This window comes from Ceratotherium simum, chromosome 20 (genome assembly GCF_057802395.1).
Source record: "Ceratotherium simum simum isolate JZ-2026a chromosome 20, ASM5780239v1, whole genome shotgun sequence".
NCBI lineage: Eukaryota > Metazoa > Chordata > Mammalia > Perissodactyla > Rhinocerotidae > Ceratotherium > Ceratotherium simum.
Window position 1 is genome coordinate 56,006,721 of NC_141919.1, and position 27,073 is coordinate 56,033,793.

Below are 27,073 nucleotides of genomic sequence, written 5' to 3' on the forward strand. Positions count from 1 at the left end.
AAGAGTTCATCAATTTTGTTAGTTTTGTAAAAATTAACTTATGATCCTCTCATGCTGTATGACTTATCTATTTCATTAATTTCTTTTTTTTTTTAAAGATTTTTTTTTTTATTTATTTTATTTTTCCCCCCAAAGCCCCAGTGGATAGTTGTATGTCGTAGCTGCACATCCTTCTAGTTGCTGTATGTGGGACTCGGCCTCAGGATGAACGGAGAAGTGGTGCCTCGATGCGCACCCGGGATCCGAACCCGGGCCACCAGCATCGCAGCGCGCGCACTTAACCACCAAGCCACAGGGCCGGCCCTATTTCATTAATTTCTGCTCTTATTTCCTTTTTTCTTCCTTCTTTGGGTAATTCGTTCTTTCTATAACTTCTTCCTGATATAAATGCTTATTTACCTAATTAGGTTTTCACCTTTTCTTTTTTCCTAAAACATGTATTTAAAGCTGTGTATTTTCCTGTAAACATGGCTTTAGTTATATTCCACAAGCTGTATTTTCAGTATCATTCAATTAAAATATACTCTGAATACTATGAAGATTTCTCCTTTGACTCATGGAAGTATTTAGAAGGGAGATAATTGCCAAATGCATGGGATTCTCATTATCTTTTTTGTTTTCATTAGTAGCAAGATTGCATTATAGTCTATATGGTCCTTTGAAATTTGTTGAGATCGGCTTTTGATCCTTTGAAATTTGTTATGATTTGCTTTATAGATTAATTTTTTTGAAAAATGCTTCTGTGTGTACTTGAAAAGAAGGCATCTTCTCAAATTGCTGGGTGCTGTGTTTTATATTTGCCCATTAGGTCCAATTAACTGTGTTGTTTAGATCTCCTGTAACCTTACTAATTTTACTGTCTGTATGTTCCATAAGAAGGATGTTTTGAAATTTTACATAGTAATTATGGATTTGTCTGTTTCTTCCTTATTTTGAGGCTATATTGTCAGGTGCATTAAATTTAGAATTGCTAGATCTTCCTAGTGAATGGGATTTTTCATTTTGAAGCATCATTTATCATTTTCAGTGTCTTTATCTCCACTTTACCTTGGAGTTTCCTTTGTCTGATATTAGTGTAACTTCTCTAGATTCCTTTGGTTAATACTTGCACTGTGTATCTTTTTCTGTCCTTTTATTTTTAATCTTTCTGTGTCTTTGTATTTAAAGTATGGTTTGCTTTTCTATCATTCTGACGTTTTACCTTTGTCATTTAGTTGGACATATACTTGGATTTAAACCTTTTAATTTTCCCCACCTGTTTCAGGTTTCTTTTTCTCTCCTAACTGTCTTTTGGGTTGATTATTTTTTACATTCCATTTCCCCACTGTTAGCTTGGAAGTTACAGTGTCTTTACGTTTCTTTTAGTGGTTATCCTGGCCATTGCTGCAGGCAGCTGACTTATTCAAGTCTGATCTTGTTTAGTGTAAAGTTCTTAGAGTATTTTTTACTCCTCCTGGTTTACACTGGTGTTGTTGCTGTGTACTCTGTTATTTTAAACTCGAGAAGACAATGTTTTATACGGTCAGTGTCCATTTACGCATGTTTCTCTCTTGCATTGCCCTGTGTCTCTGAGCTTATATCTGGGACCATTTTATTTTTGCCTGAAGAATAATACCCTTTAATGTTCCCTGGAGTGTAGGTCTGCTGGTGATTCAGTCTTAGTTTTGTTTAGTGATATGTATAAGTGATTTTTTTGGAGTCGTTCTTGAATCTGTACTTGATGTCTTTCCTCAGTTTTGGAAAATTCTCGGCCTTAACTTTTTCAAATTTTGTTTCTGCCTATTCCCTCTCTCCTTCTTCTGGGATTCCAATTACATGTTTATTAAACACATTCTCTTTATCTTCTGTGTCTGATGCCCTTTCCTCAACATTTTCAAGCTGTTTTCCTTTCCATGCTTCATTCTGGATTTTTTTTTTTTTGACTTAAGATATCTTCCAGTTTAGCAAGTCTCTTCAGTTTTTTCTAATCTGCTGTTAAAACTCTTTGTTGAATTCTTAATATTTTTGTATCTTTTGGTTCTAGAATTTCCAAGCAGTTCATTTTTGTGGTCTCCAGTTCTCTCCAGTTCTCAATTTTGGCTTCTGTTCCTTGAGCAGAGCCATGTGTGCACCTGGTCCCTTCAGTCATGGGGTCCATGTGCGTCTCCTTCTGTTGTGGGCTAGCTTTTTTGCTGGTTTTCATTCATGTCATCTTGTTTTGTGCCTGGATATTTTTGCTTATGTGTCAGAAATTGTATTTGTACAATTATTTTAGAAATAATTTGAGGCCGACAATATCTTCTTCCAGAGAGAATTTTAGGTTTGCTTCTGCCGGGGGCCTGGAATGCCCTAGGAGGCTGAAGCTGGGCTCGTCTTAATCCAGTTTTGGTGACTGATCTTTGAAGCAAAGCTGCTCCTTCTGGAAAGGCCTGTCGACTTCTGGCTCATGCAGTCTTAAGGCACAGCATTTTGGGTGTTAACCCAAAGTAGGGGTTCATCATGGTCACTGTCCCCATAGCCCTGGGGGTGGTTAAAGTGCCTCTTGGCCGGCCTTCCAGAATTGTCACCCCCTCTGTGGGCAAAAAAGACCAAGCAGATATTGTCAACACCTGGTCCAGCTTCTGTAGCTGACTCAGCCGTTGGCATGGCCCCAGCTGCACCATCCAGCATTGCTCCACATGCAAGTCCAGCCCTCGCATTTCGTCTGATAAATATGTTCATAGTTTTTCCCATCTGATGCATGAAAAATATGTCACTGTTATAATTTGCATTTCTTTGATTAATAGTAAGGTTGAGCATTTTTTCATACACTTATTGGCTGCTTTTTTTCTTTCACAAATTTATTTGGTTCATATTGTTTTTTGGGTAGTTTCCTTTCTTCGTATTGATCTGACACTTCACATATGCTTGCTGTTGATCATCTGCTGTATGTTGCCGATGTCTTCTCTCATTCTGTCACAGGTCGTTTACATTTGAATTATGACTGTATCATATAAAAGCTTTTAATTTTTAGGTACTCAAATCTATCAATATTCTTTTATGGCTTCTGGGTTTGGTGTCTTGCAGATTAGGACATAATAAATATTTTATACTTTGTTTTTTATATTTATCTCTAATTCTTTTGGACTAAGTTTTTGTATGTTTTGTGAAATACCTGATTTCTTAGCTGAATGAATAGAGTATACGGAGAGGAGCTGCTTTTTCCTTCCACTGTAAAGGTTTCTGCGGCCCTGAGAAGAGCAGTCACAAGGCCGAGGCAGCCGCACTCGGGGTTCTCGCCCTTTCCCGCACGGCTGCCTTGTGGAAGGTTCAGCTTGGCTGTGTTCTCAGGGCAGGTCCTCCTGCCCCTGCGTCACAAAGGGAATTACAACAAGGAAGGGAGACAAGAGGCTGTGATCTGTCATCACACAAATATTGAGGCCAGTGACGTGTAAGGCCCACTTCCTTTTTTGTAACTGGTTTATTTTTGTAAAAATGAGAGCTATTCAATCGAAAAAATTCAAATGATATATGAAAGTTCAAAGAAGAAAGGGGAAAAAATGCCCCCAATTCTACAGAGGTGACTATCTTCTCTGCTCTCCCTGTGTGTCTGTGACACACACATGGCTCTACCAGTTGGATCCTATAAACCGTGCTGTGTGTCGTTTGAGTCGGGGGCCCTGGTGGGCATCGTTCCAGGCCAGTGCATCCATTGCATTCATTCAGGTCTAGACGTGCTCGGAGCCCGGGGTAGAGAGCACGAACTTGAGAGCCACGACTCCTGGCTTTGAGTCCAGCCCTGCTGTCACCTAGTGGGGCAGAGGGATAGGTCTTCTGTGTCTCAGTTTCCTCATCTGTGACCTGGGGCACGAGCGGTGCCTGCTGTGGGAATGAAGTGAGTTAGCAGAGAGCCTGGCATCCCCACCTACGCCGTCACTCATGGCGGCTGTGTGACGTTCTGGCGTGTGAGATGACCTGAGGCATGCTCTGTTGCTTTAAGCAGGGCCTTGGTGGACGTCTGTGCGGCGCCACCTTGAGGTGTGGCTGCTGCTCACTCACCGGCCTCAGTGTGGCCGGCACGCCCAGAGCTGAGGCACTTACTGCTTTTTCTTCCAAGGTGGACTGTGGGTGCCTTGCAGAAGACGGGTCCTAAGCTCCAGGGTTTGTAATCAGGGCCCACACGCTGCCTACAGTGAGAGGTCAGGAGGCAGGGCTGGGCCTGGGGCTTCCTAACCCACCCCTGGGTTCTGTGGCCTCTTCGGGGGCAGGGTGCGTGTGGCGGTGGCGCAGTGCCGGGGTGCCCTGGAGCTGACCTCTCCTCCCCCACAGGTTCAGCAGTACCGGGTCGCCATGACTGCGAAGGACTGCTCCATCATGATCGCGCTCTCCCCCTGTCTGCAGGACACAAGGTGAGGCACCTGCTGCCATGTCACGTGTCCTTGGTCTAACAGGATTTTATGGATTGACGAGAGTTGGTGTCCCCGCGTTTAGAGAGCTGGCAGGATCACATCTATTAGCAGAGGCCGATCTCCAGGGCCTACTTGATATTATGTGGCTTATTAACTTGTGCTCTCTAGAAGCTTGTAATTCAGTCAAAAACACATTTATGGAGAAAATTTTAAAAGATTATTCTGTCAAATTGAAGATTACTATTATTTTCTAAGAAAATGCTCCAAGGCTTTAGAAGCAGTTTGGATACTGTGGTGCAAATTCCTTTCTCTCAAAGCAAGCCCCAAACCCCTGTCAAGGCTCCAAGGCCTGAGAAGCTGTAGATTCTCGTGGGCCTCGCTCCAGGTCCTCCTGTGCCGACCTCCAGAGTCACTGCAGAGCCCTTAAAACAACACGTCCACTGTTCTGCGTCCTGTTTGCAGCATCTCTCTCTGGACACTGTTACTGTTATCCAGGCCCCTCCCCTGCCTTCTTTTAGGAGTTCAGGATGAACCTGATAATCTTCTCTTAGTAATTAGATGGCATCTTCAGCATTGATCCTCAGGGTGCCAAACCCACACACAGTATTTGTGGAATGTTGCGCATTCTTCTGACGTGTGTTCCTGGGTTAAGATGACCTTATTGCTGGCTGCCAGCCACCGGTTGTTCTGATGCTTTTGAACCAAACATTCCCAGGAGTCCTGCTCCCTGGCAGGCACAGAATTGTCCACTTTCTGACAGGAGACACGAAGGGACATTTATAGAGCATAACTGAAATACGAAAAAAGGTGGTTCTGTTTAGTTGAAAACTCCCCTTATTCCTAAGAAAATGTCTCCAGGGCTTAGCTAGGAGGAATCCATTTGCTGGATTAGGCTGGTGGTGTTAGGTGAGAGGAAACGTCACAGCTGTTATCATCTGCCACCCTTCCTGAAGCAAGGATGCAGCTGGAGCACAGAAACGTGAGGGGCCAAACGAGGGCCTGGGGCCCTGCCACCCTGCACCTCAACAGAAACCCACACACAAGGAGAGGAGCCGGGACACGTGTCTAGACAGTTCTGAGCCACGTGGGCACTAGTCTCAGGCCTAGGGCGGAGAAGTGTTTCAGGTGTCGGGAGCCGTGCCCTGTGCTCACGGGGAGCTCGTGGTCGACAAACAGTCAAGACTCTCTGGAGAAGCGGCCCTCGGGCCACCCTGCCTCTGAGTGATGGATTCCCCTCTTTATTCACGTCATCTTGTCAATCGCTGGTTCTGACATGAGAAACTGAGGGGTCCTTTATTTATTTTTTTTAAACTTTATTTATTTATTTTTCTCCCCAAAGCCCAGCAGATAGTTGTATGTCATAGCTGCACATCCTTCTAGTTGCGGTATGTGGGACGCAGCCTCAGCATGGCCGGAGAAGCGGTGTGTTGGTTGTGCGCCCGGGATCCGAACCCGGGCTGCCAGCAGCGGAGCGCCCACACTTAACCGCTAAGCCACGGGGCCGGCCCTGAGGGGGTCCTTTAAAACGTGTAGACTTGTCGAGGGCTAGAGACATGGACTGTCCCAGCCCAGCTGCACAGAGTTTCAGGCCCCGAGGGCGAGACTGAAAAACAAGACCTTAATTTGTAAAGTGTTCTCTGCTCTTCAGGAGGGAGTAGCCAAGACCCCAGCAGCTGAGCCCAGGGTTCGTCTTCCTGTAAATGTATATCAGAGCAGGAACTAAGGGAGAGTCGAGGCCTTGATTTGCTTTGTCAACAGGAGGGTGTCCATAGGCAGTTCCTCTCCCAGGCAGGAGCTTTTGAAATTGGTGTTTTGTTTGTTTTTCGTTCACCGATTTCCAGATCTAGGAGAGTAGTAAGCCTGGGGCCGCCAGGACTCCCCACTGCTTCTCGGGCTACACTGAGCTCAGGGACTCAGCCAATTTCGAGCCCCAAGCATCTGGATGTCTGCTGTGTACCGAGCAGTCTGAGAGCTACGTGGATTCACAGCAGTCTCAGTGCACAACTCAGAATTAGCCTGAACGTGTTTCTAAGTACAAGTAATTGTTCATGTTTTGTTATAAGCATCTGACTATTCCGATGTGTAGGAAAACCACAAAATTAAGCCCTAAGAAAACAAAATACAAAACACTGCAGATACGATTTGAGAATAAAACATGAAACCAGATCTCTCTCAAGTGTGAAAAGCATCAAGGAGCATGAGCTTCTCCCCAGACACGGGAAGAAGCACATAAAGAGACGTCTGTTCTCAACATTTTATCCATTTGGCTGTTGAATGGCCAGATCTACTTTCTGCTTTTTCTTAGGTTTTGTAATACTTGGCTCAGGATAAAGTAACTTTCTCAGCATTCGTTTATACCACTGGGATTTAGGAAATATAAATGGTGCATTCTATGTAATTGCCTTTCCATCTTTCTGCACTTTAACCCTCTCTTGTCTGGTGTGGTTGCGGTTATCACAGTAGGTGCCTCACTTGCAGGAGCTTCAAGCGCTAGTGCAGACAGCTGGCACAGACAGACAGAATGCGCATAGACACAGAATGGGCAGTCTTTGTGAGCTGGGATGAGAGGATTTGGGAGGTTTGTGTATTCTGAAATTGGCTTTTTACTTTCAGCTCCGATCAAAGGCCCATCGTTCCTTCGTCAAGATCCAGGTTTGCCTTCTCCGTGTCTGTCCTGGACCTCGACCTCAAGCCCTATGAGAGCATCCCTCATCAGTATAAACTGGATGGCAAGATAGTCAACTACTATTCAAAGACCATACATGCCAAAGACACTGCCATGATGTCGACTAGGTTCAAGGAGAGCGAAGATTGCACGTTAGTCCTCCATAAGGTCTAACTTTTTCCTTTAGTGTCTTGGAAACTTGAACATAGAATGTGAAGGTTGAATAATAGAGCTATTTTCTTTTGTGTTGGGTGACTTTTGGCTGTGAATGTTTTTGCTTTTTAACCCGTTCAGGTGGGACTGACTGCCTCTGGGAGATACGCAAGGGAAGAGCCCTAGGAACACCCAGGACAAGGAAGGTCCGACTGGGCCCAGCAGTGTGCTGTGTCTTGGGAGGCCGCCCTAGGCAGGTCTTCTTTCCCACCCAGGGCTCATGTCTAATCTCTAATGCAAAAAGCCTTATTCTAAGACCCAAGCTTTGGCTCTCCAACCACCAGACTCCTAACATAGAAAACTTGAATTGTCACACACATCTTACAGTTTGGACTTTTAAGAAAACATGGATACTACTGGAAGTTTCCCAGCTGAGTTACGTGGTCACTTTTTCAGTGCAAGCCACACGTCAGCACAGGTTTGGTGGTTCCCTGCTGTGGAGAGCGATGGGTGGTTGTACGGGCATTGGTTCTGAGCAGCGTGGACTCGGGCCCCTGTGGAAGTGCTGCACCCACCACTCTGCACACGGTCAGCAGGGAGCGTGGGACTCAGGTCAGGGGTGGACACCACTCACGCGAGCATTGACTTGGTTTTTTTTGCTGAATGATCTTATCTTTAACTTCAGGGGAGACAAGGCATTTTTTCCCACCTGAAATTGCTGCTGTGGAAGCTGGAAGCAGAGCTGCCACTCTGAGCTGCTGTGCCCTGGGTGGGTGTCCCAAGGTGGCTGTGCTCCTGCAGCTCTGTGTTCATGGCTTGTTTGGGTATTTGGGGAACCTCAGCCAGTTCTGCCAGAGCCAGCATTGAGTTTTCCCTCCTCACCATACCTGTTCCTCTCTCGGGTTTCACTGAGCCTTGTGGGGTTTGTGGCCTTGAGTGGTGCTGGGCCACCTCCCTGTCAGGGCTGCCCGAGGCTCTGCTTCTGCAAGATGAGCGTCTCCTGGCTGGCACCAAGAGGGTTTTTGTTGGGGTCACCAAAAGTGTGCCCGGCTGCTATTGAAAACTTGGGAATCCTGGCTTTGGTTTTTTATTCTATGGTAGGCTGTACAGATTGATTATTTATATCATCATTTTGAGGGACTAATGAAGGCTTACTGTAACGTAATATTATAATTTTAGTGAAACCATGGAATTGTATGAAAATGCTACATGAAAATTAAGAATATTTTGCTGATTGTAAATTTTTGTGGGGAATTTTGTGATAACTTGAAAATTACACTTGCTTGAATCAAGCTAACTCTTCTAGAATTTATTCTTCAATTCTGTCCTAACAAACAAACATTTATTTCTTGCTTCCACACTTGGAGGTGCAAAAAGATACTCAGATGATGCAAGTCTCTCATCCGAGTGTGTGGGGTCTGGGGCCTTTGGAGACTCCACCTGCAGGAATGTGCATGGAGCCGCCTTCCCAGGGGCGAGTTCAGGCTCCACAGCGTGGAGGGAAGCGGCTGTCAGTGTTGTTTTGACCTGAGGTCGTTCCTTGTTACCGGCCTGGGGTGAGGATGGTCTTGCCTGTGCACGGAACTCTGGCCCCTCGAGGAGATGATGGGCTGGGCAGCCTCTCAGGCCTGTCCTGGCTGGCCTGGACAGCCTGAAACAAACTACTGCCTTCCACTTGGGGGGAGGAGGAGACAGACGAGCGCCCCCTGCTTACGCAGTCTTGGCTCAGCCCTTTGCTCTGCTCACACTCCACCCCCACATCTTCCCGACTGCAGCGTTCATTTGGTCGGAACAGTATTTTCACTGATTCTGACAACATTATAAACGGGTACCTGAGGTCTGTGCAGCACTGAGACTCTGGGGGCCTTGAAGAGAGACCCTATTTCTGTGTGTGTGGAGGGACCGGGGTGCTAAGGCCCCCTGTGAAGGGACGATGCTGTCTCTGCTGTCTTACTGTGTCCATGTTTTTGTGGACGACCAAGCATGAATGTCAGAGGACTTGCTGAGAGGCGCTGTGACTGACTCCAGTGTTGCCTTCCAGAGTTGGGAGGTGGGGAGGGCGCTGCGTCTCCCCAGGGTATCTCCATCGCAAGGAACCTCCAAGACCCCCTAGTGGTGGGCAGCAGGAGGAAGGAGGGGGGCCCGCCTTTGAGACAGGCTGGTGCTGTCTCTGCCCTCAGACTGTGTGTGAGGTGGGAGCACAGCCGCTCCCCACATCCAAGGATGGACACACACTCCTGTACTTTCTCAAATGTTATTATTTTAGAAATACTCGAAGTGTTACTTGTTTGGCGTTTTTTATTTATAGCTGTATTTATTTTTCAATGTGCCATAACTGCATAGACAACATGTTCAGAAGGTATGGTTTCTACGTGGAAAGTAGCAAATGTTTATACTCAATAAACCTCATGCCTCCGGGTGCAGTGTCTCACTCCTGCGTGCTCAGTGTCTGGGAACTAGTCGTTTGCCTCTGTGCTAAGTAATTTTATCAGGCTCTCTAGAGTGGCTTCGATGCCCAGCACACCCAGCAGGGTTCGGAAGCTGAGAGGAGCAGTTTCTGTGACTCGGTTCTTGTCCAGCTCCAGGGCTATAAAGAAAACAAGTGGGTAAGAGACTTCACCAGACCCTCCCCTCCTTCCTGATTGCCACGCTGGCTGACTGGGACGCTGGGCTGACTGTTGTGACAGTGCCTGAAGCACTTCCCTGTGGGCCAGAGGCAGAGACAGAAGATGCCCTGGTGCATTCAGCCGTAGGGCCTGGGGGGAGCAATCCCCTTTGCTTTTTGAGCAATTATTGATAAAAATAATTTTTAAATGGAGGTAAAAAGTACATTAATGAGATTTTTCAACTTTTTTGATTCTTGCCATATACCAGACAAGGTAAGGAGCGTCTCTGTGGGGCACATAAGGAACATCCACACAGACCCTACCTCCCAGTGGCACTTGAGTGAGGAGATCCAGCTTCGGCAAAACCTTTCCTTCTTCACCAATTTGTATCCTCCAAACAATGACTAATTCAAACCTGAAAGAGGCAGAGATGTCGCTAAGTGCTGTTTGAAATCTGGTTGAATAAGTGAATGGTATGCAGCACCTGTCTGTCTCTGTGGGAGAACACCCCTCTCTTCCGACCTTCCTCGAGTTCCTGGGGCCATGCCCAGCCGCCCCTGCTCCTAAGGACGTCTACCAGAGGTGTGGAGGAAGTACGGCCAGTTAAACTTGAAGATGTTCGATATTATTAACAAACAGGAAACCGAAAACCAAGACTACGGTAAGATACATACTAGTGTGACAGTACAAGCGAAGCACAGGATGTAGAGCAACAGGAACTTAAAAGTTACTGGTGGGAAAACGAACAAACTACAGCTACATGCACCACCAGAGGTGACGATAACCCAGAAGGCATGTCCCGAAGCCTCCATGTCCACACACAGCCTCTTCAGACTTGTCCGCGGGTCTTAACAGCACAGCACGTCCAGGCTGCTCTCCAGGTGCACACAAGGTGCCCACGGGGGAGAAGGAGCCCAAGCATGTCCTCCCCTCACTCCTGCCGGTGCCTCCCGACCTTTTCTAAGAGAGGCAAGGGGGTAGAAACAGCTCTGCCTCCTCCCAGCCCCCGTCCTTGGCCCCCAAGGGCCCCTGTGCTGAGCTGGCCCTGTCGCCACACCCTCCCTTACCTGGGACCTGGCTCAGTGGCGGCTGCAGATCTGCTGTGACTCCACAGGCAGATCCAGACGTCAGTGAGGTGGCTTACACTTCCTACTACTTCTAATCCTCGTTTTCAACAGGAAATGACCGTCTGGGTGCTGGGGAGGGACTTGGCTGGCAAGGACAGCCCAGGCCCCCATGGGCGTCTGCACTCACCCTGGCTGGCTGGTGCTCCGGACCCCCATGCAGCTGGAGGAGGCCCCCTCCGTGAGGTGCACGGCCTCTGGGTATTTCTCCTGTGGGGAGAAGACATAGAGAGGTCATGGGGCGCGAGGATGCTGTTCCAGGTGACTGAAACGAAGCGAAAACCTGTCTGAAGTGTCTCCTACGTGCCCTGAAGTGTTTAGGTTTCAGATGGGCACTGGCTCGACCAGTGTGTGGCATCATGGTGCCCTGGCCACGGCCGTCCCCACTCCTGCCTGTGCTCACGGCGCCGCCCATTCTAGATCTTCACACTGCCCCACAGCCTCTAGCTCCCACACTGTCCACTACCCGGTGTGAACACGCTACAGAACAACTTCAGTCCCGTATCACCGGTTTGCCCACCCAGGCCCTGCAGCATTTGGCCGTCCTGCCTCCTGAGTCCCCTCTGATCTGGGGCAGCCCCTCCGTCTGTCCTTGTCTCTCATGACAAAGGGTGGCTTGAGGAAGCCGGTCAGGCCCGCTGTGAAGTGCCCTCCTGAGTGAAGAGTCCGGCTGACTCATCACAGTGATGCTGACCTGATGACTGAGGGGACGAGGTGTCTGCCAGGTTTCTCATTGTAAAACCACTGTTTTTCTCTAGAACTTTAGCATTTGGCCTTAAAAGCCTTTCCAACTGAGGGCCATGAGCTGGCGCCCACCAGAGTGGACGCTCCCACCCGCTCCATCCTGACACTTGCTGCCAAATGGCCCTGGCCCACACGTTGGTAACTGTGGCAGACGGCTCCTGCACAGCGTGGGGCCACCTGGACTCCCCTGGCAACCCGAGTGTCTCCCCCAGGCTCATGCCCAGCTATTCTGGGTGACGGGGTTTCGGGGAGCGTGTGCTGCTAGGTCAGCTTCTCAACGGTGGGTACCATTTTAGAGTCAAAAGTATACAGGGAAATGAAGTAGAATTTCACAAATTTCTAGGCTTGCAACTCTAAGGCAGGGTTGGCTTTCCCCCACATAATATAATAATTCTGGAAACGTTCACTTCTTTCTAGTATTTGCAGCAGCAACCCCCCCACCCCACAAAACTAGAGAATACCAGAAATGACACCTCGATTTACACTTGACTCTCCAGTCATCAGAACAACAACAAAGCTTTGCAGGAACCTGAACGGATGTTCATGATAGATAGAGTAACAGGTGGCTCCATCTTCTCAGGTCCTGGAAAACTGTCTTTTGATTGCTCTTGTGAGAAGAGATTGCAAGGTTAGGGTGACGGGAGACTTTTAAAGATTTTATTTATTTATTTTTTCCCCCCAAAGCCCCAGTAGATAGTTGTATGTCATAGCTGCACATCCTTCTAGTTGCTGTATGTGGGACGCGGCCTCAGCATGGCCGGAGAAGCAGCGCGTCGGTGCGCACCCGGCATCCGAACCCGGGTCGCCAGCAGCGGAGCGCGCGCACTTAACCACCAAGCCACGGGGCCGGCCCATGGGAGACTTTTAAAGTAAGCTCCACAGTGAGGTTTCCAGTTCCTAGGGTCAGCTTTTGAAAGACACGGAAGCTGACACTGGAGTCAGGTGCAAGCCCTGCCATCATGGCCGTCCCAAGCCTCACGGAAGAACAGCGAGGTGCAGCTTCATCTGAGAAATGCCTGTCTAGCAGCCAGTCAGAGAACCCCCGAGACAAGGGGCTGAAACTGTGAGTGGGCAGAGCCTGGGGCCTTTGGAGGCCACAGGTCCTTGGTGGATTGAACCAAGTCAGCTCTGTCAGATGGGGTCTTGTGGGGACAAAAGACGTGTCACGGCTCTTAAAAGACCAGCCCACACATCACTGAGCTTGTTGCCAGCGTGAGAGGCCAGTGCTCCCAGACCCTGTGTATGAAAGATGCTGATAGAGCAAGAACATGTCCAGACACCAAGCCATCCTGACCAGATGCCGGGCGGGCCTGGTTTAAGCTCACAGATGATGTCTAGTTTCAGCGCAACTATGAGAAAATGTATACCTACGTGTTTTAAATGGAAAGTACTGGTTGATTTTTAAACCTCAAGCTCTTCTAAATTAATAACAACTGTACAAGGAATGTAAAGGGGAACATGTGACTGTGGCAGTGTCTCCCCAGGCGGAGCTGCGGCACCACGTGGCCTGGCCGGCTCCAGCGTGGGGCCCAAGAGCAGCAGAAGCTGGCTGCAGGCTCAGCCTCCAGCAGACCTCGCAGCCTCTCCAGGCCTTCCCCTCATGAACAAAAGGAGGGTTTAGCTTAGAAGCTTTCAGAAAAAAATAAAATGTACTCCCTTTAGTTTTTAAAATAAAAAAACCCAAAAGCAGAAATGCTGATATTAGGAAGAGGTCAGCCATTCAGTGTGTGTTTCTGGAGAGCATTTTGGGGGTTGTGTGGAAAGTTTCCTTTTATATGAGTTAATAATATTGCCTTGTTTATCCATCTTCATTCACTTGCCTGGTGACCTCAAATGTTCAGAGCACAACAGAGATGGGGAAGAAAGCAATGAGAGGCTGATGAGCAGCCCAGGCAGACAGCGTGAAGAGTGGAGCGTATACATGATCGCTGATTATTAGAAACGCAAAGGGTGGCTCTCAGCAACAGATGTGACCAGATGGCTTTGAGGGAGAAGACAGAAAAGTTGTGAAAAATGATATAATTCTAAATGCAAAATGGGCTTGAGGTCACTTAGCATAAGATCAGCACATTTTGACAGTGATTGAAAGGTTTATATATTATATTTGACATTCACAAAAGATGACCGAGTCACCAAGAAGGGGCTAACAAGGTGGACGTACTCTGATAAGGCCGAGATCTGGCCAATATGTGTCAGAATACTCTCCATGAAAAATAGCCACACACACACACAAAGGTTAACTAGGAAGTTATCAGCTGATCTGGAAAGCACCTCAGATACTTCACCTTCTGCCACCAATAAAACCACAGCCCAGGTCTGGTACAGAAAAGGAGCGAACGAGAGGCCTGTGTGCTCACAGTGTTGCAAGAGGCTGCGTGATGCGGGTGCTCTGCACCTTCCACAGGAAGCTTGTCCTAAGTGGCGATTCAGACCGGGTGTTTATTCAGTTGCCAGCCATATGCCTGGAGTTGGCATTCAAGATAGAAAAGGAGTGGCTGTGAGAATGTTGGTAATTCTATATCCAGCCCCAGTTGTACGTCTGAGACCCACTCTGCTGTTGGAATAGCTGCTGGATGCTGGTCCAAAGGGAACAGAATTTTTAACAGAGCTTTAGGGAAAACCAGCCTTGTGTTATGTATCAGTCCTTCCAGCCCAGTGCCGAAGAGGAATGACCAGATCACCCCTCGCCTGCCTCCCACTTAAACGAATGGGAAACCTTGAATCCTGAGTTTAAATGTACCCTTGAGTGTCCACAGATATGTTAATTCATCTTGACTTTAATCTTTTCCCAAAGATTATGTCTGGCTGATGCAATCATTTTTTTAAAAAATTGAGATATATTTCACATAACAAAATTTACTCCTTTAAAGTGTATAATTCAGTGGATTTTAGCATATTTACAAGGTTATGCAACCTTCACCACTTTCTATCTCCAGAACATTTTCATCACCCCATAAAGAAACCCTGTACACTTTAGCTACTGCCTCTAGCTACTGCCTCTTTATCCCCTTGGTACCCCCGCACCCCCGATCCAGCCATAAGCAACCACTAATCCACTTGCTGTCTCTATAGGTCTTCCTATTCTAGACACTTCATACAAATGGAATCACATAATATGTGGTCTTTTGTGACTGGCCTCTTTCCCTTGGCATGTTTTCAGGGCTCATCATCAGTGCTTCATTCCTTGACAATGCTGAGTAACATTATACTGGATGGATATGCCAGATATCCCAGCATATCCCTGTCTTTTGTTTATTCATCAGCTGATGGACACTTGGGTGGTTTCTACTTTTTGGCCACTGGGAATAATACTGCTATGAACATTTGTGCACAAGTTTTTGTGTGGACTTATGTTTTCATTTATCTTGGGTACATACCAAGTGGAACTGCTGGGTCACACGATAACTCTATGTAATCACTTGAGGAGTTGCCAAGATGTTTTCCACAGTGGCTGCACCGTTTTTATAATTCCATCAGTAGTGTATGAGGGTTCTGATTTCCCCGTCTCCTTGCCAACACTTATTTTCCTTTTTTTTTTTAACTCTAGCTATCCTAGTAGGTGTGAGGTGGTATCTCATTGTGGTTTTGATTTGCATTTCCTTGATGGCTGATGATGTTGAACATCTTTTCATGTGCTTATTGACCACTTGTACACCTTCTTTGGAGAAATGTCTATTCAGATCCTTTGCCTATTCTTTAACTGGGTTATTTTTCTTTTTATTATTGAGTTGTAATAGTTCTTTATATATTCTAGATACAAATCACTTGTCAGATATATGGTTTTCTAAAATGTTCTCCCATTCTGTGGATTGTCTTTTTACTTCCTTAATGGTATCACTTACCTAAAATTTTTAATTTTTATGAAGTCCAATTTATCTATTTTTGTTCTTTTTTTGCTTATGCTTTTGGTGTCATAGCTAAGAAACCATTGCTTAATCCAGGGTCACAGATTTACACCTATGTTTTCTTCTAAGAGTTTTATATTTTAGCTCTTAGAATTAGGTTTTTGATCCATTGTGAGTTAATTTTTGTATATGGTATCAAGTAGAGATTCAGCTTCATTCTTTTGCCTGTGAATATTCAGTTGTCCTAGCACCAGTTGTTGAAAGACTGTTGTTTCAACCAGCTGTTGAAAAGACATGGAGGGCCGGTCCCGTGGCTTAGCGGTTAAGTGCGCGTGCTCTGCTGCTGGCGGCCCGGGTTTGGATCCTGGACGCGCACCGACACACGGCTTCTCTGGCCATGCTGAGGCCGCGTCCCATGTGCGGCAACTAGAAGGATGTGCAGCTATGACATGCAACTGTCTGCTGGGGCTTTGGGGGGAAAAAAATAAATAAATAAAATCTTTAAAAAAAAAAAAAGACAAGACATGGAGCTGGGGGCCAGCTCCATGGCCTAGTGGTTAGGTTCAACATGCACTGCTTCGGCGGCCCGGGTTCAGTTCCTGGGTGCGGACATACACCACTCGTCAGCAGCCATGCTGGGGTGGCAACCCACATACTAAGTAGAGGAGGATTGGCACAGATGTTAGCTTAGGGAGAATCTTCCTCAGCGAAAAAAAAATTAAAAATAAAAAAAAAGACTTTTCCCTCCCCATTTAATTGTCTTTGTTCCAATCACAGTTTAACAACATTTTGTATTTTGAAGATAGCCTGGTCCAGAGATATGTGAGATCAGTGAGGTCACACTGGGACAAAACTTACTCAGGCTTCTCAGCAGATGGTGCTGGGACCACTGGATGGCTATATGTAGAAAAATGAACATCAGTGCTTACCCCATACCATAAACAAAAATTTACTCAAGATGAGTGGATCATGGATATAAAGGTAAGAGCTAAAATTATGAAACTTCTGAAAGAAAATAGAGGAGAAAAATCTTTGTAATCCTGGGTTAGCCAAAGATTTCTCAGAAACAAAACAAAAAGCAGGATCCAAGAAAGAAAAATAAATTGGGTAATTGATAAATTGGCTTCATCATAATTATAAACTACTGCTCTTAAAAGCCATTGTTAAGAAAAAGGCCAGCCTCAGACTGAGTGAAAATATTGGCAAAAACTTGTATCTAGAATATGTAAAGAACACTTACAACTCAATAATAAGACAAAGACCCAATTTTAAATAATGGTCAAAGGATTTAAAGATACTTAACCATAGAAGAGATGTGGAAGGCAAAAGATATCATCACTAGTCTTTAGGGAAATGCAAATTAAAACCACAATGAGATACCACCATGTACCTACCAGAATGGCTAATATCAAAAAGACTAATAATACCAAGTTTTGGTGAAGATGTGGAGCAAGCAGAACTATCATACACTGCTGGTGGGAACTGGATAAGTTTGATAGCTTCTTACAAAGTTAAACATAGACTTACCGTGTGATCCAGCAGTCCCACCTAAGAGAAATGAAAACATGTGTCCATACAAAGAATTGCAAGCACACTGTCCATTAATAAGAGCCCCAAACGGGAAACAGTGAGTGATCCTTTCACAAGGTGAACCAGGTCCTATCTCCCCCGTGGGTGTGGAAACAGCGGGCACCACCCATACAACAGAACGGGGTCCGCAGTGTTACCCACTCAACGGCATGGGCCAACCGCAGATGCAACAGGCCGAGTGGAAGAAGCCAGACACCAAAGACCACATGGTGTATGATTCCACTCGTGAGATTGCAGCAAAGGAGAGAACAGCAGGAGTCGACAAGGGAAAGGATGACGACTGCAGAGACATCTGTCAGAACTCAGCAAACTCCACGGTTCAAAAGGGTGCTTTTATTATACATCAGTCAGACCTCAGTAAACCTGACTTTAAAGAGAGGCTGTGTTCCAGACATAAGCTTGTGTCTACAAGGAACGTTCCTCCAGTCTGAGAGCTAGAGCAGGTTTGCTCCCCTCAGGTAAGTGGCATTCTTTGCAAGGGCCTTTGTGCCAGGCGTTGTTCTGGAAGTCAGTATGTATACATGTAGTGCCAAGTGACGGGGAGGCGGTCGGGGGGGCCTCCTTGGGCAGATGACACTCGGGTTCAGACCTGAATGATGGGAGGGCAGAGGGAGGGGATTCCAGGCAGAGAACAGACAGTACAGAGCCAGCCCACGGTAGGAACGAGCTGGCTGGTTGAGGTCCCACGAAGCAGCAGCAAGTGGTAACGGAGAACCGTGCAGATGAAGGTGGGAGATGGGCAGGGCCACGACATACAGGCTCGTTCCCCAGAGCCCGGCGCCTGGTCTGACTCCCATTTTGCAAGGATCATGCTGACTGCTGTGTGGACAGTGGAGGGGTGAAGGGGGCCAGCTGAGGGAAGAAGCAGTGGGCCCGTGGCCAGGAGTGACAGGTGCTGGTGGCCTGGTAGTGACAGAGGGGATGTGTTCCAGAGGAGGAACAGAAAGGGCTTGCTAGATGCGGGGATAGAGAAGAGTCAGGGAGAGCCCAGGTGTAGACGATTGTGCTGTTGAGGGAGGTGAGTGTGGGGAGGAAGATGGGGACTTGCAGCACCAGGTCCTTCTGTGGAGGCGGTGGAGGCCAGACATGGGGCAGGGGGCACAGGTGAAGCTCCGGGAGGAGGGGTGGGCGACCGCGTGGCTCCATCAGTGGTGCTGGGACAAGGGTGTTGGTGGGGTGGTAGGACTTGTGCCAGATTCAGGTGGATGGAGAAGAATCCAAGATGAGAAATTGAGACACAGGCACAGGCAGCGGGGACAGACAGGTGGATGGTGGCACAGGCAGCTGATAAAGTCAATTTGTGTATGGGGACCCATGAGATGGAGGCCGCCCTGAGGCACCAATCTAAACCTAAGGCAGCCGGCACATGCGGGCGACACCTCACACCAGTCACATTTATTCAATGGGAATCAGCGTTTCTCCACGGAGCCCACGGTATTTAGGAAGCAGGACTGGACTCCACTCCTGGGGTTCAGTGCTTCCAGGCCCTCTGGGGAAAGAGCTGGAAGGACAGGTTGATGGGACTCAGCCCAAGCACACGCACACCATGGCCCTCCTGAATCCTGCGCACACGCTGAGAACAAACAGGCACGAGATCGCCTGACACCTCGGTCCACCTCCAGGGTCCTCCAGCCTTCCTCCTTCCGGCCGTCAGTCACTTGGCCCTCCTCGCCCCCATGACTGACTGGATCAGCCTGCGCCTCTGCCCAGGGAAGGGAAGGCTGCGGCCGGGAGGACAGCAGGACACACCCTGACCAGGCAGCAGTCACTGGCATTTACTGAGTTTTCTGGGCCAAGTGCCAGCCTGGGCTCTGTCCTCTTGGTCAGAGGAAGGGCTGCAGCCGTGGTGGTGGGATCTCAGACTGTGAGGAGCTATCACAGGGAAGGGAAGACTGTTTCAGGGCAATTCTGGAGAAGAAATCCTTGGTATCATCACAACCGTCTGAAGTAACAGGACACACCAGAGCCAACCGGCTGCAGCCCGGGAGGTCCCACTTGGAAACTTCCTGATTAGCCCCACAACCAGAAGAGATGGAAGGTTCTCATTTCCACAAAGTGCACTTAGGACACACCATTGAAGTGAAATTTTAACAAAATCCCCGAAGCTACGGGCTGGATAAAAGGAGACCTATTTTCAAGTCTGCTGATGACATAGTCGATGGAAAGACTGTATTTCCAAGTCTAATGGGTGGACTTTATTTTAACCAGTTTTTCTAGACTCTACTTATGTTGTCACAGTGAACATCCCATGGGTAAGATGAAGTGCTCTGCTGCCGAGTCGCCTCTCGCAAACTACATTGCCCCAGCTTTCCTGGCTGTGGTCCTGGGGATGAGACACACATCTGAACAAGAGACACTCTGCTTGGTAAAAATGAGGGGGCAGAGACCAGACCCCAGGGGGTCTGTCAGATACCGGCTCCTGAGGGTCACGCCATACGAACCGTCCAGGAAAACAACTGGGAAGTGCTAAGCAGCTGTGAGACATCACTGGTCCAGAGGGAAGTACCAAACGTGTCCTACATGCCGCTCGGTCAAACAAACAACCAGAAACCCTGTTCCAAGCCCACCGGGGCTCTGACCCTGAGAAAGCCGGCTGTCATCGCAGCACCAACTGTGGACACACACACAGACTCTAGGCGTGACTCACTGATGTCTAGGACCCCCAGGGCCTGTTCAAACGTCCCGCTGCCCCAGCCTGGCCTGCACCCGCCCTCGGCCTTCCTCATCCTGGTGGCTCCCGGACAGACCGGCCACTTTGCCCCCATCCTCCCTTCATCCCTTTCTTGCTTTGTGAGACTTGGGAAGAACCAGGAGAGTCTCAGGGGCTCACCTTATTAGAAATATATTCCAACAGTATTTTTAAAATAAAGACTTGGGAGGTTTTATTACCAGAAAGTCCCACATGAATGGATGCTGTGCCACCAGGAAGGGGGAAGCAAACTACAGCCGTTACAAATTCTGCAGCCTCCGTGTCTGCTTGCCCTGCCAGCTAAAATGGTTTTTACATTTGTAAATGGTCAAAAAAAAAATCAAAAGAAGAGTTTCTGCCATATGAAAATTATATGAAATTCAAACTTCAGTGTCCATAATAAAGTCTTGTTGGAACACAGGCATGCTCGCCTGCGTGGGCAGTCTGTGGCTGCTCTTGTGCTGTGATGCAGAGACCACATGGGCAAAGCCCACAGTTACTGCCTGGCCATCCCACAGAGGAAGCCTGGCAGACCGGGTCCCCCAGAGGACACGGGGCGCCCCAGGCAGCCTGGATCTGAGAGACCTGGAAACCTGAGGAGGCGCCAGTGCAGGGCCCCAAGAGAGAGCGCAAGCAAGGGTCTGGAGGGAGCCATACTACATTTTTAACCGTGTTTTCTTTTGGGAAGTGACCCTAGGAGGCAGAAGTATAGCAGATTATATTTAAAGAACCCACCACCCAAGTCATACCTGGATGGCCTAGTGACTGTTCAGCCTGGGGCCTGTGGAGAGGGGAGCTGAGTCTGCCCTGTGTGGCCCTCGGGATAAAACCAGGGCACATGCGGGACTTCTCTGCTCTGTGAGATGCTCAGCCCCTCACATGTTTCCCATCGCACCTGGGACAGTGTCCTCCTCAGCCCCAAGACTGAAATGTTTCTTTCTTTCTTTTCTTCTTTTTTTACTCTGTTTTCCGTTCCTCAAATGCCTTCTTGTCTCCAGGACTCCCTTCAGGGCCCAGATCGTGTGTCATTTCTCTGCTTCTGTGTAGGTTACAAGATGGCTCTCAAACCTCTAAGGAAGAAATTCCCAGCTGAAATTCCTTAGTTCCATGACCGTATTTCTTCTACTGCCTTACTAGTTTTTACTACATTTTTCATATTTCATTTTAATTATATTAATCTAGAAAAATTCCTCAAAAAATCCCTGTTATCTTATAACTGCATGTTTAAATCTTATATCGTTTGTCTGTAATCTTGGGTGTTAGCAGTTTCTGTCCGGGGAGACACAGCATGTTCCCAGTTGGCCTGTCACTCGGGATGCCCTATGTTTTGGCTTCATTCCAACTGACCCTGTTCACACGTGAAGGCCAGTGCTGCCTGTTCCAGTGTCCAATAGCACACTCTCCTCGTCGCCCTGAAGAAAACCAGGACCTGTTAGTTCCCCATCTAAGGTCCTGGCCCGATTCCTCTGCACTCCCACCTGACTCCCAGACTGTGCACAGGGCTTCTCGCACTGGAGATGGCTCTACCTTTGCTGGAGTGATGACAGAGGTGGCTCGAGGAGCAGGGCTACAGTGATGGGGTGCAGGGATGAACCTTCCACCCACACCCCTTCCTTCTCAATCCCAGGGCCCCAGGGGACAGCAAGGGCCTGCCCAGCCTTGGCCAGCCCTGACCAGACAGGCAGAAACCCCTGTGGCTCTCCAAACCCACATGCACTCAGAGCTCCTCCTCAGCTGGCATGGGAACAACCCCCCACAGCAAGCAGCACTTTAAGGAAATGGAAGAGTTGTGATGGGAGGGATCACACATGAAACGTGGCCATAAACACCTGGTCAAGAAAATGGAATCAAATGATGGCACAAAGCTACACAAGTGATTCTTCTACACCTTCCATTACAGAATGGAGGGGACACAGGCAGGCAAAGTCAGGCTTATGTTCAGCCGAGACACATGCCCTGCGATCAAGCTGAAGCCAAATGCTCCCTTAGAGACTAAGCCCTTCAAGTGGGTTAGTTCAGGTGGGAATGGAAGTCCGAGCAGTAGTTCTGTTTTTAAGACTGTCGTTCCAAGCTATCAGGTAGCAACTGCATGCTTTGAAAAGTAGTTCTGTTTCCTCCTAGACTAATAGTTAAACAGCAGAGCTTAGTTAAAAAGTTGGTTTCTTTTAAAATAGTCAGAAATGATAATTAAGAAGCAGAATACACACACACACATATACACGTAATAATCAATGCTAGAAACTCCTTAGAGGTACTATTCATATAGTTATTAATATGTAATTATGCAAGCAAAATAATGAAATGCCAGCAGATAATGAAAGTAATATTTCAGATATTCAGTGGCAATTTTATCATTACTAAGGTTTAAACTCTCATTATTTCATAAATCTCAAAGTAATGTCTAAAACATTGAAACTAGTTATAATTTAAAGTTATTATGGTCTCACTTAAATTTTTTCATGGAATCACAGACTTTTTGAGTTTTTAAGGTCTTAAGTTTCTTTTTCAAAAGACAAACCACACACAAACACTGCCACATACAACTTATCGAATCTTTAACCTTTGCAGGCCCCATGCCCTTGATGTGCATCAGCTCCTTCAACCTCATAAGTGACTTGAAATCACTGGTATAATGCCCATTTAAATGAAACTGAGGCTTGAAAAATTAAGATACTTGCTCAAGATTACACAACTAGTAAATGGATTCAAACCTAAAGCAATCAGATTCCAAAACCTAAGCTCCTAAAATTCTACCATATAACATTTCTAAATTCAAATATAGTTGTAATACACAGAGGTCAAGTGTTAGTTACTACAATGAACTTGTAACATCATTCCTGCTGGCAACTGACTTTGACAGTAGCAACAAAAACATCTGTGTTGGGAAACATAATTGCCCCTGAAAGTTTGTTCACATATTCCACATCACCCGCCAGCCGTGACTAAGAGTGACGCCCCAGCCGAAAAGGGCTGTGATCTAGTAAAGGAGACTTGCTGCGCCTCTTTTAATACAAGTCCCACTCTTCTCTCCAGATGACGCAGGCCCAGAGTCTGGGCCCTTTCTGGCGGTTCCTCTCTTTTTCAGCCAGGCCCTCTGTCCGGGTGGAGACGGACTATATTGACTGTGAGGGAAGTCTTGTGTCGACTTTCCACTAATTCTCCTCGTGCCCACAGCCCCGCTGCCAGAGGTTCCACAGAGCAAACCAGCCTCCTTCAAGCCTCGGGTCCCAGCTTTCTGTGGTCTTCACCAAACACCATGCTCTCGCCTGCTCCCCAGCTTCCAGGATGTTACTGCAGCCATCCTCCCGCCCCTCTTCATCCTTGTGCAGCATGCCTTTCAGAGCATTCTCTACTGTCGTTTCAGAAGGGTGCCCGATAAAGGCCATGTGCTTCAATCTTCTATTTTTGAGGCCTTTCGTGTTTAACGCCTTCGTGTTAATATGTGTAATTTTCCTTCATACTTGATGAATACTTTGAGTATAGAATTTAAGGTTTAAATAATATTTAAATTACATTTTATATTTAGAGCTAATGATATATGTCCAAACTTGTACTCTAGAGTCCTCTGTTAAATGCCTTCAGTTTTTAAAAATGGGAAGAAAATAAATGAACCAGGAAGTGAACACGTGTCCCTACTTAAAGAGCAACCCCACCTCCAGGACGAGATGAAATAGGACATGAACAACTTCCATAAATGAGATTGTAAATGGCTGAAATTCTGTATTACAGTGACAGCTGATAGTTAAGGAAAAATAAAATGAATATTGGGCAAGAGAATTAAAACGTGAGGCAAAAACAAGCCTCAGTGAAACAGTCCAAAGGACCATGATAATTTATTCTGTTTGCACAATTGTTCTAGCTGTGCCAGATCTTTACACAGGACACCTTTATGAGGAGAGGAGATAAAATCATGCCCAGAGTAAAAATAAGAAAAACCAGGCTGTTCCAGTGAGCTGGAGCCCAAAGTAAAGAAGCCATGCTGAGCTGGCCTCCTGATCCGAATGCCTTTATCGAAGCCAATTTCAGGTGACCCATCCAGCCCAGTGCTGATGACAGCAGGGAGGTCAGAGCAGATTCACTCTGAAACCAGTGAAGCTTCTGCTTCAGGGACCCTCTGTGCATAGGCTCCTTCCAAAGCCCTCGACTGGAGGTTTTACAAAATAAACTATTGTTTAGAAGTTTTAGATTGACAGAATAATTGGGAAGATAGTACAGAGTTCCCATATCACTAACATCTAACATTGGTGTGGTATATTTGTTACAATTAATGGACCGACGTCAGTGCATCACTTTTATAACTGAAGTCTATACTTTATTCAGCATTCTTTAGTTTTCACTAAATGTCCTTTTTCTGTTTCAGGATTCCCACCCAGGATCCCACAGGACATTTGCGATTAGCGAGAGAGGCAGGAAAATTTACCTAGATGCTTATTTTGCGTATCTCCCTTTATGTCCTGCCACAGGTTTAAGTATTACACGTCATTATTTTAATAAGGGGCTCCCATTTTTCACTTAAAGGATCTTCAGAGAAAATGCATAGCTGTTCTTTGGGTCCTAGAAGAACACAAGCCTTGTCGTGTAGCCACAAACCACACCACCAGCCCTCCAGCACCCTTAGTGCAGCACTCTTCTGCCGGCCCGGGCAGGCGGAAGGGCCAATGGATCCTGGGCTTGACTTGACTCAAAACCTGTGGCGGAGAGTACCAAACACTGAACACGATTTCATTTATTCATTTCTCCACAGACCATCCATGAATTGGCAAAACAGATCTTAAAACGATTCATATTTTCACATGGAATCTCTTGAATTGGGGAAATGAGGGCAGAAGGATTTTCTTTGCTGTCCTGAACTGCTTTATTTTCTGAGAGGACTCCTTAGTAGAAGCATTTCAAGTTCATCCTCTCACACATGATGAGGGTACATATACCATGAACTGGACTAACTTAGGTCATCAGACTGTCAGCTTCTCACAAACAGCGAATGGCCCGCCTGGCCCAGCTGACAGATGGACGCTGGGAGGATGAAGGCTCTTCCCGCAGAGGTCGCTCAGCTGGGCAGAGACTGCCCGGGGCTGCGGGCAGCCTCTTCTGGGTTGTGTGCAACCGCGTGCTGCTAGGCAGAGGACAGTGCGAGGTGCGGGGCTCTAATGGGAGGAGAATCCTCTATTGGGGTGCAACCCCAATGCGTGGCAACCCTTTCACCTGTGTGAGCTATTCCAGCCCTCGACTCCTGCTGCAGCCACTAACTTTCCTTTTTCTGTAAGCCAATGTGAGCTGGGTTTCTGTCCTAGCCTCTGTCACCTACGTTCAAAGAGCTCTAATAAAAACCCCAGGGGCCGGCCCCGTGGCTTAGCGGTTAAGTGCGCGCACTCAGCTACTGGTGGCCAGGGTTCGGATCCCGGGCGTGCACTGACGCACCGCTTCTCGGGCCATGCTGAGGCCGTGTCCCACATACAGCAACTAGAAGGATGTGCAACTATGACATACAACTATCTACTGGGGCTTTGGGGGGGAAAAAAAACCCCCTAGGCACTCTGTTAAATGCTGGGTGTGGCCTGGTGAACAAAATAACCCTCAGCATCAGGGAAATGCAAATAAAAACCACAATGGAATACCACGACATGCACACCCAAATGGCTACACACGATAGACAGAACCAGAGTTGAAACTGAGTGAGCAAGTGGACCCCTCACACACTGCTGGTGAGTGTAATGGGCACAGGTACTTTGGAAAACTGTTTGGAAACACCTCCTAAAGCTGAACACACATCTACCCTAAGAATCAACAATTCTACAACATAAACACGTACATGTGTCACCAGAAGACATGCGCATAGCAGCACAACTTATAATCAACCTGGAAAGGTCCAGGAACAGAAGACAGGGCGAATGCTTGGTGGCTCGCCCACGCAGCAGTGAGGCAACCATCACCACTTATCCTCACGTGGACGAACCTCACGGACACTGAGTGGAGCGACAGGCTGACCCTGTCACCCTGCCCTATTGTGTGGCAGGGCTGACCCTGTGGGGAAATGACTGAAGGGGCACAGGAGCTGCTTGATGGCTGCTTCCTCATCTGGCTGGTACTTCTATAAGTTCATTTGTGAAAAATCATCCAACTGTATATTTACGATGTGTGCCCTTTTCTGCATGTACATATTACAACAAAAAGTTAAAAAAACAAAAGACAGAGCCCAGGAAGCCTAGGAGCTGGCGGAGCCGACAGACAGTAAATAAGTGAGTGCATGAAGGCCTCCTCTCTGCTGCCGTCTGGGGGAGAAGGCTCTGCTCCTTTTCGTCTGGAAGTCCTGCAGCCATTCTGATCACTCTGCTGTCTTGGCTGAGGTCTTTTCCAGCTCTGTCATGTCTCTCCTGAAGAGCAGTGACCATAAATGCATGAAATATCGTGCACAGACGCTCCAGGATTTGGCACAAAGAACATAAAGTCTACTTTCTTTTCCTTGATCTTCCTGGAGTAAGACTAGCAATCTGCAAGCGTGTCTTGACTGTAGGCATCTGAAATGCTGCTCAGGGGAGCCGTCAATATGCCTTTTCTTGGGTCATGATGGACAGACAGGGCACATCTTTCAATAGGTATTTTTTAGATTTTTTTCCCTGAAGGTCCTATCTTATGCACAATGATTTTTGATTACTTTTCTGTGTATTCCCATCCTCTCGGTATTTCATTGTGTGGAAAGGCTTCAAGTTGTCTGAAAACATGGAGATTTTACCATTGACTTCCTCTTGGCCCATTTACACAAAAGTTCAATTGCTTAACACTTGTCTATCCTGCAAATATAGTCCACATGATTTTGCTCATCTAGAATTAGTTGCATCACATTTGAAATAAATGGGACAAAAGCTGCAGCTTACAAATCTTTGTTACATGAAAATTTTAGTTGTAAAGACATTTGTTTGCAAGTTTGTGAATGTTCTACTTATCTTCCATAATCTCCTTCTATTAAGAATTCAGCTAACTTGGGCCGGCTCCATGGCTTGGCGGTTAAGTGCGCGCGCTCTGATGCTGGCGGCCCGGGTTCGGATCCCGGGAGTGCCCCGAGGCACCACTTCTCCGTCCAACGCGGGGCCGAGTCCCACGTACAGCAACTAGAAGGATGTGAACCTATGACATACAACTATCTACTGGGGCTTTGGGGGGAAAAAACTGAATAAATAAAATCTTTAAAAAAAAAAAAAAAAAAAGAATTCAGCTAACCTGTAAATTTAAATAATATTTGAAGAAACATACTCATTTCCAGAGGCTGCGGCTGACTAAAGAAATGGAAAAGGC

General features: G+C 47.1%; 2 protein-coding genes across 6 annotated transcripts in view; one reads left to right on the forward strand and one right to left on the reverse strand.

Annotated features, from left to right (window-relative positions):
• Nucleotides 1-8,477, forward strand: part of IPPK (inositol-pentakisphosphate 2-kinase) — a 50,118-nt gene extending 41,641 nt beyond the window's left edge. For all 3 annotated transcript variants that reach the window (XM_087444831.1, XM_004442730.3, XM_087444830.1), the window contains 2 exons: nt 4,288-4,367; nt 6,981-8,477. In XM_087444831.1, the coding sequence (XP_087300957.1) occupies nt 4,288-4,367; nt 6,981-7,206 (306 nt within the window). In that variant the 3' untranslated portion in view covers nt 7,207-8,477. The remainder of the gene's footprint in view (nt 1-4,287; nt 4,368-6,980) is intronic.
• A 988-nt stretch (nt 8,478-9,465) lies between these two features.
• Nucleotides 9,466-27,073, reverse strand: part of CENPP (centromere protein P) — a 211,349-nt gene continuing 193,741 nt past the window's right edge. For all 3 annotated transcript variants that reach the window (XM_087444832.1, XM_004442744.3, XM_087444834.1), the window contains 3 exons: nt 11,046-11,125; nt 10,115-10,206; nt 9,466-9,772 (listed from right to left, as the gene is read on the reverse strand). In XM_087444832.1, the coding sequence (XP_087300958.1) occupies nt 9,642-9,772; nt 10,115-10,206; nt 11,046-11,125 (303 nt within the window). In that variant the 3' untranslated portion in view covers nt 9,466-9,641. The remainder of the gene's footprint in view (nt 9,773-10,114; nt 10,207-11,045; nt 11,126-27,073) is intronic.